General features: G+C 43.9%; 1 protein-coding gene across 23 annotated transcripts in view; it reads right to left on the reverse strand.

The window, feature by feature from the left end:
- The window catches only part of PATJ (PATJ crumbs cell polarity complex component), a 452303-nt gene that overhangs the window by 101732 nt on the left and 334998 nt on the right, over positions 1 to 15573 (reverse strand). For 15 of the 23 annotated variants that reach the window (XM_089337289.1, XM_089337294.1, XM_089337291.1 and 12 more), the window contains exon 31: positions 4417 to 4509. The exons of 7 other annotated variants lie outside the window; for them this stretch is intronic. In XM_089337289.1, coding sequence (XP_089193415.1) covers positions 4417 to 4509 — 93 coding nt within the window. Of the gene's footprint in view, positions 1 to 4416; positions 4510 to 15573 lie in introns of those variants that run through there. One more of the 23 variants, XR_016237308.1, reaches the window with a different exon arrangement.

Here is a 15573-nt window from a genome sequence, read left to right on the forward strand (position 1 = left end):
GGGCATTCAGGGAGTGAACCAGCAGATGGAAGATCTGTCTGCTTTTTAAGTAAAAACGAACAAAGAACTTTGAAGAAAAAACAAAAGCTCTTCCTATTATATGTAATCTCAAGGCTTTAACCAGAATTACAAATCATCATCACCATTAATAACAACTTACTTTTAAATTGTGATTATGGTGTACTTGGTTTGGTTCTAAAGTAACTATGTGAAGTCTTGCAACAACCTTTTGTTTCTTTCCCCCATTTTGGTTGTAAAAAAACTGAGCCACGGAGAGGTTAAATCATTTCCCTAAGATTCTTTTGCTTAAGCCTGTGACTATAAAGTAAACTGAAAGTATGTTATTGTAAAAATTAAAAGGAGGGGTCGTCGCTGTGGCATAGTGGTTTAAGTCACTGCCTGCGGCACTGGCATCCCATATGGGCTCTGATTCATGTTCCGGCTGCTCCTCTTCCAATCCAGCTCCCTGCTAAGGTGCCTGGGAAAGCAGAGGAAGATGGCCCAAGTGCTGCACTTATGTGGGAGACCCAGAAGAAGCTTCAGGCTCCTGGTTTCAGCCCGGCCCAGCCTTGGCCATTGTAGCCATTTGGGGAGTGAACCAGTAGATGGAAGATGTCTTTCTCTGTCTCTGTAATTCTTTCAAATAAATAAATAAGTCTTTAAAAAAATTAAAAGAAAAAAGAAATATAGGAAGGATGGAAATACCATTATGGACTTAAAATTGTATATATGAAATACATGAAATCTGTTCTCTTTATACGTGTTGGTAAAATGGCGCAGTCCTGACACCATCCTAGGCTCTAGCCCTGCTGCCATTTCTGGAAGCCAGGTAGCCACATGGCCCAACCACCAGTGTCAGCCACACCCCCATCCTAATGGGATTCGCTGCTCCTACTTCCCTACCCGCCCCTCAGCAAAGATTTAAAAGGACCTGTTCCTGAACACATGGCTCTCTTTCTCTCCGTCTCCTGACCTCTGTCTCTGTCTCTCTCTCTTCCACTCTCCTTCTCCCTTTTTTCCTTCTTTGCCCCTTTCCTCCAGTCTGTTGGGTTTCCCCCAATAAACTCTTTCCCTTACTCTGGTGTTTCGTGTGTTTTGTTGGCGGCCTTACAATATGAATAAAATTTTTTTAAAAAAACCAGTGTGCTGTTTAAACTGTAAATGTAAACACTGTTTTGTCCAGACATACTAAAAAGGATTAAAAGAAATTCTGAATACAAAAAGTAGATATGAAGACTAAATTTTACACAAAAATGGCAGAATCAGGATTGGAGTCCAAATTGTCTGGTCCTTGTGTTTGCACTTCAACTATGTTAAAATTAAGCTAATGAAGATGAAAATTGCAAAGCTCTGTACAACTTTTCAAAAAGTTCTTCTCAAAAGGCTTACAAAATAGTCTTAACAGGCTCTCACCTAGACTTCTGAAATAGATTCCAGACACTTCCTGGCCTCTGGTCTCTCACCATTGGAATCAACATTTCACAAACCATCGTCTGATCTACAAACAAGTTATTTCCCCTTTGAAAGTACTTCAGAGACGTGGAACACCTTCTGAAGCTGGGGGCTACTGAGACAGGCACCAAGGCCGACCAATTTGTGCCACCTTCAGAGGTCAACTGCCTTCTCATCCTCAAAGATTCACATTATGGGAGGTCCTGGGAAGCCTTCCCTCGTCTCTGGATGAGATGATTTCCCCTCCTTGGAACTCCTTTAACACTCTCTTGCACCTCTCTCTAATGTAAGTCTCTGGTATGTTTTCCAGACACAAGGGTCGTTAGCCTGGCTAAAGCTAGAGGGGGAGCTTCTTAGGGGCCAGGTGTGTGTTCTCTCCTTGGTGAGTCCCACAGGGTCTGGCACAGTGTTTGATGAGAAATTTGCCCCCAAAAGGAAGAAAGCAAGACAGTTTCAGAGGATTGGAGCTTACTTTTCCCAACCGTCCTGCCATAAACAAAGAGTAAAAACAGTCAGAAGTCTGTACAGGTCACATGTTGCTCTCTGACCAGGAACACCCAGCAATAATCCCAAGATGGTGCACTGGCGCAGGGGGTCTGCACTGGCCTTAGAACAGAAGCAATCAAATGATGAATGACTAAGACAAGGAACAGGCACAAATGCTCTATAGCAAGATGACATAGGTTGAACCACATGAAGTTTTTAACCTACAAAAATGTCAGCTTCAGATGATTCAATCTAGGATTTTATAATTTATAAATGATCTCCCTTCCCCCTCCCACTCTGGAATGATCCTCCCTGAGGCAAGTGTTTTCGAACACACTGTTCGATGCTGTATATTCAATGTCTGGGACACAGTGGCACTAGGACAAATACTCCCGGAGTGAAGAAATGGACCCACTAAGTGCCAACCATTTGCCTTATTCTCTTCTTTTATTATTATTATTATTATTATTTGACAGGCAGAGTGGACAGTGAGAGAGAGAGACAGAGAGAAAGGTCTTCCTTTGCTGTTGGTTCCCCCTCCAATGGCTGCCACGGCCGGCGCACCGCGGCTGGCGCACCACACTGATCTGATGGCAGGAGCCAGGTGCTTCTCCTGGTCTCCCACGGGGTGCAAGGCCCAAGCACTTGGGCCATCCTCCATTGCCTTCCCGGGCCACAGCAGAGAGCTGAACTGAAAAGGGGCAACTGGGACAGAATCCGACACCCCGACCGGGACTAGAACCCGGTGTGCAGGCGCCGCAGGTGGAGGATTAGCCTATTGAGCCGCAGTGCCAGCCTCCTTATTCTCTTCTATGTGATTTACAGTTTCTAGCTCACTTGCTTCCCCACGATGTTCTCATTATTGCCACTCTTCAAAGGAGGAAACTGAGGGCAGGGGGCGTGGCTTGGTTAAGCGACTTGCCGGAGACCAAACTCTTAGAAATTCTTTATAGTGGGCCATTTCTATTTATGCCAGAGAAGTTGCCCAAATGTAGGCTACATTTTGTACCTCAGCTATACCAGGCATGGAGTCTACTGAAAGAGTGACAGAGAAACGTTCAGATAGCCAAAGGAGAGAAAGGTAGCATGAGGAGACAGAAGGGAGACAGACAGATGCCGGCAGTGGACTCAGGAAAGCCTTCTATTCTGGGTGAGGCGGAGCTCCATTGCCGTGCTGCTGGGAACCCAGCTCACTCCAGGGTGGGGTGCACGATGGATGGCTTTTTCCTGTGACCTGCAAGGGAACCTCTTTGGAACTAGCAGACTCTTCCAGCAAGCAAGCGAGAGCTCTCACTTTTTATTTGCTGCTTCCTCTGTGGGTGAAACTGGGGGCTCCTCCTTACAAAATGCTGTTTCTTCAAGAGACTTTCCCCTAACCTACCTATGGAGATACAGTCCCCAAAACAAAACAAAAGAAAAACCAAGTTAGCAGTGTTTTAAAGTGAAGGGGCTCCCAGTCTGAAATGTGTTGGTGTTGCTACGCAGCCTACTTTCAAAAAGGGGAGTGGTGCGACTTTGAACACCTTGCTGTAGAATAACAGTGATCACGCCCACTCTCCTCAGTGCTGCAAAGCGTTTGCCCAAGGGTGGCCCACTACAACCTCCATTCCTCCTTGCAGCCCCAAAGAATCAGTCAGTCCACTTTCTGGGGCACAGAATCTATGCCAGTCCCAATGTATTATTTTCTAAAAGCTGAAAGGAGATAAATGGGCGATTTCTCAAACTCCCTGAAGTAAAATGAACAACTCTGGCTGCCAACAAATCAAGGTGACACTCCCGAGTGAGTAATTCTTTGAGATTTCTAAGACATTTTGAAACATGGAAGAAAATCAAAGTTCCTTTTTCTTTCTGGAATTTGTAGCCTAACCTAGGGAGCACAAGGCTGCAGGGTGGAAAGCGTATCATGAGTCACAGAGAGTTGGGGCAATCTCCCGGTCTATCCCAACACAAGCCGGGGACCTTTGGCAAAACACTAACTTCTCTAAGTCTCTGTTTGCTCACTTGTGAAGCAATGGTATCAGCTCCTACACCACCACGATTAGGAAACACAGGGGGAACACAGCACAGTGTGTGGCACATGGCAAATGCTCCATAAGTAGTATATAACAAAACATCAAACACCAGGCCATGGAAGGAGGTAAAACAGCTCCTTTCCAAAGGCCCCAGCTCCTGGGTGAACAGAAGCAGGGTGTACTGTGAGTCAACCAGTTAACTCAACATCTCTTCCTGTGCCTCTAGGGCTAACGCACAGCTCTGGGCTTAGAAGAACCCAACATGAAACCTGACTTAAAGGAGAGACTGCTTCGTTAGTGCCAGACAGCACAATGCAGGCAGGGATGAGGCGGGGCCGAGTGCTTGGGGCATCCCTGGAATGGAGCCGCTTCTCCTGTTCTGGAGTTGCAGCACCAGTCCTTTCTCAGGTGGTACAAAACAGAAATAATCCATTCCTGAAAAGAAAGCAAGATGAAAAATTCTCACCAGCTTTGGGTTTTCACTTGCAGGCAATGGTTTAACACCAACTTCAAGGCCGCCATCTTCCTCCCCACTAACAGGTTCTGGGCCACTCTGATCCTAAGGGACATTAGAAAGGAAACAGCAAAGATGTCACGCTTCACTCACGTGGCCCCGACTGCGTAGACTGTCCCGCTGCAGCTGTCTTTCCTGTAGGGGCCGCCTGTCTGCCTGGTTCTGTTTCCAGGTGTCTATCCCTGGACCACGCTTTGAGGGACACGTGTCTCTGATCTAGGTGTCAGCCCGACTGCCTGGGGTCAGTTTTGGCAGTGATTTTGTCAGAATAGGTACACTGGGAATGGATTTTGTCAGTTCTGGCCACTGAGACACCATGAGAGGTTTGTCTGAGGCATGTGGAGCAGCTCTTCCTGGGTCTTAGAAGAGGGCCACATCAGATCCCCGTACCTCCCAAACTAACGTGCCACCGGCGGCCACCCGGTGACGATGAGGGAGCCCGCTGTAGGGTGCAGCTGCCACTGTGAGTGACAGCAAAGCTAGAGCTGGAAAGAACTGGTTCTCTGATGGGCCACTGGATGGAGTAAGCCTGGAGCCCAGCCCCATCCTGAGCCACCTTCCATGGCAGCTAATACATTTCCTCATTGTTTCAGCCACTTTGGGTTCACCAGGCTCTTATCGTCAGCCAAAGTTTTCTCACCGACACAGCTGCTTCCCTTCTGCATAAAACTAAACCGCTTGAGATGAGAGAACTGTGTGTATCCGATTTACTTCTAAAATCAAGTACCCAGCACCTTGCCTGGCACATGGAAACCATGTAATAAGCACCTGACAGACCACTGCATGAATGCAGTACTTGTTTTCTTAATGATTATTTTTTGTTTCTGTCGAATCCTAAAAATACGTATTTCATATACAAATGAGACATCTGGTAATAATAAGTGCCTTAAGATTCTAAAACACATTAGGCAATTTCCACATTGAATTATGACATAGTAAATGTCACAGGTAACTGGAAGTTTCCTTACTTTCTGGGGGCAGATGGAGAAGGATCACATTGCTCAGTGGAGTGTCTACATTGCGCTTTCCTGGATTTTTGTTTTAAATCACCACTACCCTGGGATTATTACAAATTTGGGTGGGAAAACTTGATAGAGAAAATAGATATGATTTTGGAACATTCAACCTCAATCATAATTTTTTTTAAAAGATATATTTATTTTTGAAAGCCAGAGTTACAGAGAAGCAGAAGCAGAAGCAGAGGCAGAGGCAGAGAGAGGCAGAGGCCTTCTAACTGCTGGCTCACTCCCCAAGTGGCTGCAATGGCCGAAACTGAGCTGTTCTGAAGCCAGGAGCCGGGAGCTTCTTCCAGGCCTCCCAGGTTGACACATGGGCCCAAGGGCTTGGGTCATCTTCTACTGCTTTCCTGGTCCATAGCAGAGAGCTAGATAGACAGTGGAGCAGCTGGGACTCAAACCAGCACCCATATGGGGTGCCAGCACTGCCAGTGGTAGCTTATCCACTATGCCACTCATAATTTAAGTGTAAATTAAAACAAAGGGACAGCATTCTTCCAGCTAATGGAATTAACAACAGGATAGGAAAAGAACATTCAGTACTGACAATGTTGCGGTAAGCAGAGATGTTAACACACTGTATCCATGCCAGCAAAAGCTGGGGACTAGCTCCCTGGGTGGTGGCACTGGGAGGTGGCATGAAACTTTTTAAGAGCCAGGCCCTAGAGGGAGGTCCTTGGATCAACTGAGGACATGGCCTTGAAAGGGATTAAGGTGTTTCTCACAGGATCCTGGTTAGTTCTTGAGAGAGAGAGAGAGCCTGCCCTCTGATTTCCTGTCTCTTGATTCCACCTTCTTGCTAATGTACATACTGGGAAGCAGCAGGTGAAGTTTTAAGTAGCTGGATCCCTGGGATCCACATGGGAAACTTAGACTGAGTTCTTAACTCCCGATTTGGCTTGGCCCAGTCCCAGCTATTGTGGGTACTGGGAGTGAACTAGCACATGAAGATAAATTTATTTATCATTAGCTCCTCTCAGTGAATTTTGAATAATCAAGAAGTTATTATAAGGGGCCAGCACTGTGGCACAGTGGGTTAACGCTGGCCTGAAAGTGGCTGCTCCAATTCCGATCCAGCTCTCTGCTATGGCCTGGGAAAGCAGTAGAAGATGGCCCAAGTGCTTGGGCCCCTACACCCTTGTGGGAGACCCAGAAGAAGCTCTGGCCATTGCGGCCAGTTGGGGAGTGAACCATCAGATGGAAGACCTCTCTCTCTCTGCCTCTCCTCTCTCTGTGTAACTCTGACTTTCAAATAAATAAATAAATCTTAAAAAAAGAAGTTATTATACAAAACAAACATGCTCAAGATGGGCGTTGTGGTGCAGCAGGTGAAACTGTGGGTTGAGATGCCTACATTCCATATTGGACTGCCTGGTTCACATCCCAGCTACTCCAAGCTTCTGGTTTAGCTGCCAATATATCTGGGAGCCAGCAGATGATGACCTAAGAACTTGGGTTCCTGCCACCCATGTAGGAGACCTGGATAGAGTTCAAGGCTCCTGGCTTTGGCCTCTCCTAGCCCTGGCTATTTTAGGCAGACCAAAGATTTTTCTCTCCTTTCTCTGTCACTCTGCCTTTCAAATAAGTAAATAGATCTTAAAAATATATGCATATTCAAGAAGCAATCTTGAAAACATACACAGTTTCAGCATTTTACACAGTAAATTTCAGAGACAGAAAAAAATTCTGAACAGATGAACTGTTCCTTTAAAAATCATTAGTTGAGGGCCTGGCACTGTGGTGTAATAGGCTAAGCCTCTGCCTGAGGAGCCAGCATGCCATGTGGGCGCTGGTATCCCAGCTGCTTCACTTCCAATCCAGCTCTCTGCTCTGGCCTGGGAAAACAGGGAGAGAATGCCCAAGTGCTTGGGTCCTTGCACCCAAGCAGGGTGGGAGACCTGGCTCCTGGCTCCTGGCTTTGGTTCAGCCCAGCTCTGGCTGCTTGGCCATTTGGGAAGTGAACCAGCAGATGAAGGACCTCTCTCTCTCTCTCTCTCTCTGTGTCTTTCCCTTTCTGTCTGTAACTCTACCTCTCAAATAAATAAATAAATAAAATATTTTTAAAAATCATTACTTGATCTATAGAAACCTTAATTTTTTTTAAAAAATTATTGTACAACCAATCTCCACAATTCTTTTCATTTTGTAAGAAAGAAAATCTGTACCCACTGAACAGCTTCCCATGAGCTCTTCCCCCAGCCCTTGGCAACCATCATGTACTTCCACCTCTATGAATCTGACTACTGTAGGCACTTCATATAAATAGAACCATATATTATTTATTTAAGGTTCTGTTAAACTTCCTTTTAAAAAATGACAAATAGTCATTATACATGGAAAACTATTAATGTCCCAATTACTTAGTGTGTCTGGTTCTGTAAGCTGTGAGGACCCCTGAAGAGGCCCTGGGAAGGCAGTGGCATGCCACTGGAGCTTTCTGTCAGTCCGTGTAACTCAGCACTTCAGACTGTGGGACAAACCCACAGGCAGCCCCTCCAGTACCGCGCAGACAGCCATCACTGGATGGGAGGAGGCTGTCTCCAGCATGAGGGTAGCTGATACTGGTAATTCAATTATGTACACGTCTCTAGGGGGAAGGGAAATGTCTCTTAGAGAAACAAATAAATACACCCACTTTTATATATCTCAGCAGTGTTGAGAACAGAAGGTGAGAATTTGTTTAGTCTTTACAAAATGAATACTAAAGTGGGGGAGAATACAGCTATGTAACTGATACTTCAACTTGGAAATATAAGAAAATATGGCCAAAGCAGTATAGGAGCCAGATGTTCCACTTAACCTGTAAGCTGTGAATAAAAACAAAAATACCTGTCTACTTACAACCCACAGCTCAGAACCAAGAGGCTCCAATGAAGTAGAATCCATCACACAAAGCCAGGTCACAAATGCCACTTAATGCATCAGTCACTCTCCTCTCCTTAGCTAGGAGGTATCTTTCCTTCCTCTAAATTCACCTAATGTTTTACCTGAACCTCTTCTGCCACTTAACATCATCTCTTTTGTGCCCTAGTTATGTAGGTATGGAATTAATCGCCCTGATGAGACCAAAAGATTCTCAAGTCCAACATCTGTGCTTCTTTCATTTCCCTTGCCCAGTTCATTTTCACATTGATCTGAGGTCCGTCTCTCTCCCAATCCATGGCCATTTAAAATGCTCTATGCTCTATGCTCCTCTTTCACATCTTTTCTTCTGTTTTAGTTTGTGATGGCTCCAGAAAGAGGAGTCCAAAGTCCAAATCTAGATGGAGAAGAGAGTCAGGCAAAAGGGAAGTTGAGACCAAGAGAAAACAAATAATTTCTTTTCCAGAAGAGCTAAAATTTGTAAGAGTGCTCACGCTGAATGAGGCACAGAACCACACAAAGTGGATTCTGTTCTGAGAACAGAACAGTTCATGTGGTAAAGGAGCCTCCAAAAAACCCCACTCACCAGGAGCTTGGAAAACAGTGCCCAGTTAGAGGTGAGGAGGGGAAACAGGTCCTAAGGACAGTGCACCAGGGGGGTTTTGAGGGCCATTTGGCTGACGGAGGGTGGCCAGCTGACACCCAAGCTGATTCACCTGACCTGGCTGGCTGGGTGTCCTCCTCCTCTGCTCTTGCTGATCTTCAAACCACCTGCCCAAAGCTGCCCGTTGCCAAGCCTGGTCAAGGAGAGCTTCCTTTGCCCTTGAAGACCACACTCAGTAGACTCACAGAGAATAATGTTTTACAGATGAACGAATAGAAAAGGCAAGGATTGCGAGTGCACATTTAACACAGCCTTCACTGAAAGACTGGTACGACATGCCGCTGTTTCTCTCTGCAGTTACTCTTTCCTAAACTGCAGGAGTGCCAACCTCCAGTGATGGCTGTCTCTTCTATTTCTGTACTACTTTGTTTTGTTCATGCCCACTACTACAATTTGTTTCCTCCTAACTGGACAATGAGAACCCTGACAGCAGGACTCCTGTTTTATTTGAGGCCAGACTCTCAATAAAAGCTAAATTTATTAAGGATGCCATCATGGATTAGAAAAACATTTCTGATCAGTAAGTGTTCCACAGTGTTGCTCACCACCATACTTCCTCATTTAACGTGACAGAGAACTACATTAGCATATACAACAGCTTTCTTTTCCATTGATTTAAGATGTTTCTAAGCACAGTAAATACATTAAAAAAAAAAAAAAACCAGCAACTATACTATACCTCCTTGATAGAACTGAAAGTTCTTTTTTTGAAAACTAAAATTTATGTTTGTTTAAATCTTGCTATTCCCGTATTTCCTAAACCCAATGTTCCTGTCAAAAAAGCCACCAAATGATTTATTAGCTTCACTGCTAGCCTAAATTCACAAATATTTCTTTCTGAAAAGCCATGTTTACTAGATGTGACAAATTGAATTTCTTTCTTCTACCCCCAATCATGAGCATATTTATTAGGCTACTTAGAATTCCAGAAAGGCAGAGCACAATTAACGATAAAATGGAAATTATGCTAATGGAACTCCCTATGTAATCAACCTCTCCATTCTGTATGAGGCCTGCACCATCTCACTTAGTATTCAAACACACACACACACACACACACACACACACACACAACCGAGAAAAAGAAAAATGAAGGTCTTTGCCTGTATGAAGATATTCTAAACGATTCAGGCTGCCTTGTCAAGGAATGGAATGACTATCTTACAACCCAAGTATACAGTACCCTCTTGTGAGAACTCAGAAGTGGCTCTTTAATGGGGTTTCTCTCTTTAAGCCATCTTAAACATTGCCCTTAGACTAATCTATCTGGAGCAGAGCCTTGATCAGACCATTTCATGGTTCACAATGCCTACCACAGCTCCAAATACCTAAAGCCTGGAATCCAAACCTCAGATTGAAGCTCAAGTCTCCATCATTCACCCTTCACTTATTTTCAAGGGCTATCATCTATTACTTTCTTTCAGACACCCTTACACTATTCCATTTCACACTGATTGCTTTTGCTTTATTTTGGCTTGTGCCATTCTCACGTTCTTATCAAACAATATACATATTTAAAAATCTATTCTACCCATCAGAAATAGCTATTCCCCTTCCAGGAAATAGAATTCATTGCCTTTGCACTCCTCCTAAAACCTTATTTTTGTCTTGTATTTTAGTATTGTCTTTGTATTTTAGTAACATGCATACAGGCTTATTTTTCAAGTTCTTTGAGGATAGAAGATTATTTGTGATTAATCTTCGGATGCAAAGTAGATATCTGGCAAACAGTAGCAGAATGAACTGAACCAGTAACAAGTAATTACCTCACATTGATATGAAGCATCATGGATGCAGTAAAGCCAGTAGAGTAATGGTACAGAAAAGCCAATATATATGTATGGGTGTTGTGGCTTGGGATGCCCACATTCTACATTGTAGTGCCTGGTTTGAATTCTGGCTACTCTGCTCTGAACCAGCTTCATGATAATGCACAGGCAGCAGATGATGGCTCAAGAACTTGAAACCCTGCCACCCAAGGGAGGGACATGAACAGAGTTTCAGTATCTTGACTTTGTCCTGGCACAGCCCTGACTGTTGTAGGCATTTGGGGAATGAACCAGTGAATGGATGATACCTCTCTCTCTCTCTGTGTTGCTCTTTCAAACAAACAAGCAAACATAAAAAAAAAAAGTTCCTGGATTCAGCAATTTTTTTAAAAGGAAAAACCAAAATATGATTCTTGCCATATATTTATTCAATGAATATATATTAAGTAAGTACTATGTGCTATAAACAATAAACCCAGTCTTACAAAAGCATTCAATTCAGTATGGTGCTTATGGTACATATTCTTAAACCATAGAGATAATGAGGAAAATAAAAGGAACAGAGTCCTACTTGGGAAACCTTTAGGAATGGGTCTTTTTTCCCATGAGGCTCAGGTGGCATCACGCAATGACCAAAGGATAATTTTTACGTTTTACATATCTACAAGTGTTCTAAAGCCTCAAAGGGATGAATATTGTGGAGGAGAATGGTGTGCTTCACACAAAGTTGGTCAAAATAATGTTATCCAGCATGGGAGTACTTGTTCTGTTCTAGGCACTAAGCTTATTATTATTATTATTATTATTATTTTGACAGGCAGAGCTAGACAGAGAGAGAGAGAGAGAGAGAGAGAGAGAGAGAGAAAGGTCTTCCTTTTCCGTTGGTTCACCCCCAAAATGGCCACTATGGCCGGTGCACTGCGCTGATCCGAAGCCAGGAGCCAGGTGCTTCTCCTGGTCTCCCATGGGGTGCAGGGACCCAAGCACTTGGGCCATCCTCCACTGCCATCCCGGGCCACAGCAGAGAGCTGGACAGGAAGAGGAGCAACCGGGACAGAATCCAGTGCCCCAACTGGGACTAGAACCCGGGGTTGCCGGCGCCGCAGGCTGAGGATTAGCCAAGTGAGTCAAGGCGCCGGCCCTTATTACTCTTCATATGTGATTTGTTTCATTTTAAGTTACAGAATACTTGGAATTATCTTCCAGAAAACAACCTTTCAAAGACTTGGTGATGGCTAACAAAGAGGAAATAGAAAGGAAGCCAAATGGATGATACAATGGGGTTAAAGACATAAGGATTGGAGGGACCTAGATGTGAGGGGGAAAATAAACAGATGCATGTGGAGAATCTTGTGCTTAATGTACATTAACGGGAAAAGAAAGGTGATTAGTATGTGGAGATAAATACAAAGACTTAATTCTAACATGGAAATGAAGATTAGCTCTGGTAGGCAAGAGGGAGTTGTTATAGATTTTTTAACAAGAGTACAAGTACAGCAAATACTGTAAACAAACAAAAAAGAAAATCTGAGAATCTATGGGAGAAAGTATTAGCAAACCATACATCTGATAAAATGTTAATATCCAAGGTATATAAGAAAGTTAAACAATTCAACAGCAAGAAAGCAATAATCTGATTTAAATACAGTCAAGGATCTGAATAAATGTTTGGTTGGAAAACATGAAAAAATGCTGAGGGGCTAGCATTTGGGCATAGGGTAAATCTGCTGCCTGCAACACCTGCATCCCATATGGGCACTGGTTTGAGTCCCAGGTGCTCCACTTCTGATCCAGCTCTCTGCTAATGTAGTTGGGAAAGAGTAAAGGATGGCCCAAGTTATTGGGCCCCTGTACCCAAGTGGGAGACCCAGAAGAAACTCCTGGCTCCTGGCTTCAACCTGGCCCATTCCTGGCCATTACAGCCAGTTGGGTAATGGACCGGTACATGGAAGATCTCTCCCTCTTTAATTTTCCCCCTCTCTCTAACTCTACCTTTCAAATAAATAAATTCTTTTAAAAAACAGAAAAAATGCTCAAAATCACTAAGAATTAGAGAAACAGATTAACACTATAATAAATGATATCTCATGTCTGTCAGAATTGCTATTAAGAAAAAGGTGAAAGGTAACTGTTGTTGAGGATGTAGAAGAAAGGAAATCCTTGCACACTGTTGGTGGGAATGAAATTTAGTGCAGCTATAAAAAAAATAGTATGCAGGTTCCTTAAAGCATCACAAACAGGACACCCATAGGATCTAATCATCACACTACTGGGTATAAATCCAAAGGAAATGAAATCAGTATGTCAAAGAGCTATGTTCACTATCATATTTATTGCAGCATTATTCATAATAGCCAAGACATGGAATCAATCTACCAACAGATAAAAAATAACGTACTATTCAGGCTTAAAAAGGAAAGCAATTCTGTCATTTGTGACAACTTGGATAAACTTGGAGGACATTATGGTAAGTGAAATAAGTTAGACACAGAAGTCAAACACCACATGCTCTCAATTAAATCTGGAATCTAAAAAAGTTCAACTCATAGGAAGAGAGAATAGAATGGTGGTTGCTACAGGATGGCAGGGGTGGAGGTTGAGACGTTACTCAAAGGATATAAAACAATATGGTGACTACAGGGGCCAGCGTTCTGGCATAACTGCCACCTGCAGCTCCAGCATCTCCTATGTGCCAGTTCAAGTGCTGGCTGCTCCATTTCTGATCCAGCTCCCTGCTAATGTGCCTGGGAAAGCAGTGGAAGATGGACCAAGTGCTCAGGTCTTTGCACCCATATGGGAGACCTGGAGGAAACTTCCAGCTCCTGGCTTTGGCCTGGCCCAGCTTGGGCTGTTGTGGCCATTTGGGGAGTGAGCCAGCAGATGGAAGACCTGTCTTTCCCTCTCTGTTTCTGTAATTCTACCTTTCAGATAAATATAATCTAAAAACAAAACAAAACAAAACAAAACAAAAACCAAAAAAACAATATAGTGACTGTAGTTTATAATGAAATATTGTATTTTTTTTTTTTTTGACTGGCAGAGTGGACACTGAGAGAGACAGACAGAAAGGTCTTCCTTTTCCTTTGGTTCACCCCTCAATGGCCGTTGCGGCTACCACGCTGCGGCCAGAGCACTGCGCTGATCTGAAGCCTGGAGCCAGGTGCTTCTCCTGGTCTCCCATGCGGGTGCAGGGCCCAAGGACTTGGGCCATCTTCCACTGCCTTCCCGGGCCACAGCAGAGAGCAGGACTGGAAGAGGGGCAACTGGGACAGAACCGGCACCCCAACTGGGACTAGAACCCGGTGTGCCAGCGCCACAGGCGGAGGATTAGCTTATTGAACTGTGGCGCCGGCAATGAAATATTGTATTCTTGATAATCTCTTAAGAGAGTAGATTTTGAATATTCTCATCCTAACAATACATGAGGTAATACACGTTTATTAGCTCAATTTAGCCATCCATAATACACATGTATTTTAAAACATGTTGTATACACAATAAGGATATACATTTCATTTCTCAAATTTAAATATAGTTGTACACAACTATTGAAAATGGAAGCTGTTGGAGGCTGGGAGTTCCGCTCCAGGTCTATGAGAATGTAAGGGCAATCACGACCAAAATGAGAGCTTACTATGTGCCAGGGATGGTGTGAAGCATTTCATAAACATTATTTAACTCTCCCAACAAATCCATAGAGTTCATTTTTTTTGCAACCCCATTTTGAACATGAGGAAACTGGAGCTTCTAGAGCTTAACTGGTTCCAGTTCCATGTGCTCGGAAACGGCAGGATGAAGACGAGGACCTGGATCTGATGTTTTCAATCACCGCGCTGTGTAACTGCCGCAGTGGGATGACAGCTACAGAGAGCACTGCAGGAGGAACGCTAGCAAGTGCTTCCTAATGCATGTAACTGCATGGATTACAAAATACGCCAACCTGTACATTAGCACCTGATCCTCGTAACTCCCCATGGCTGCAAGCAAGGGAGGTTATAAAACTGGTTTTACAGAAAAAACAAACAAACAAACAAACCAGACTTCGAGAGGTTACTGCCTTTACCTAGGTCATTTGAGCAACAGGTAACTGATAGAAACCAAAAGTGTTATTTTTCTGACTTTTTACTAATTTTGATAGGCTAAGATGAAGTTGAAATTTACTTTTTATACCAATGAGGCTGAATGACAGAACTATTTCTGTAATTGGCAGAATTGAAAAACATGAAAACAATAGTGACTAGTATACTTAAATGATCGAGTAAAGGGGCTGACATTGTGGCATAGTGGGTTAGGCCACCACCTGCATTGCTGGCATCCCAGAGGGGCACTGGTTCATATCTTGGCTGCTCCACTTCTGATCCAGCTCCCTGCTAATGCGCCTGGGAAAGCCGTGGAGGATGACCCAAGTGCTTGGGCTCCTGCACCCACATGGGAAACCCAGATGAAACTCCTGGCCTCTTGGCTTTGGCCTGGCTCAACCCCAACTGCTGGGGACATTTGGGGAGTAAACCAGCAGGTGGAAGACCTCTTTCTCTCTCTCTGTAACTCTGCCTTTCAAATAAATAACTCTGTCTTTAAAATGACTGAATTAAATATACTTCAATATTTGAAGAAATAATTTACATTTACTGAGCATTTACTCACTTGTGCCATAAACTGTACCAAAAGCTTTGCTCTCGTTACTTCTTTTGGGTCTCAAGAAGGTTTGTGACGGCTTGGTTGCCACCCACCCAGGTGCAGGTGAGGAGGTGGATACTGAATCACATGCCTGCACTGAGGCACTGTGGGTGTTATACAG

The sequence above is a fragment of the Oryctolagus cuniculus genome, chromosome 7, assembly GCF_051225735.1.
Source record: "Oryctolagus cuniculus isolate XC-2025 breed Fujian yellow rabbit chromosome 7, ASM5122573v1, whole genome shotgun sequence".
NCBI lineage: Eukaryota > Metazoa > Chordata > Mammalia > Lagomorpha > Leporidae > Oryctolagus > Oryctolagus cuniculus.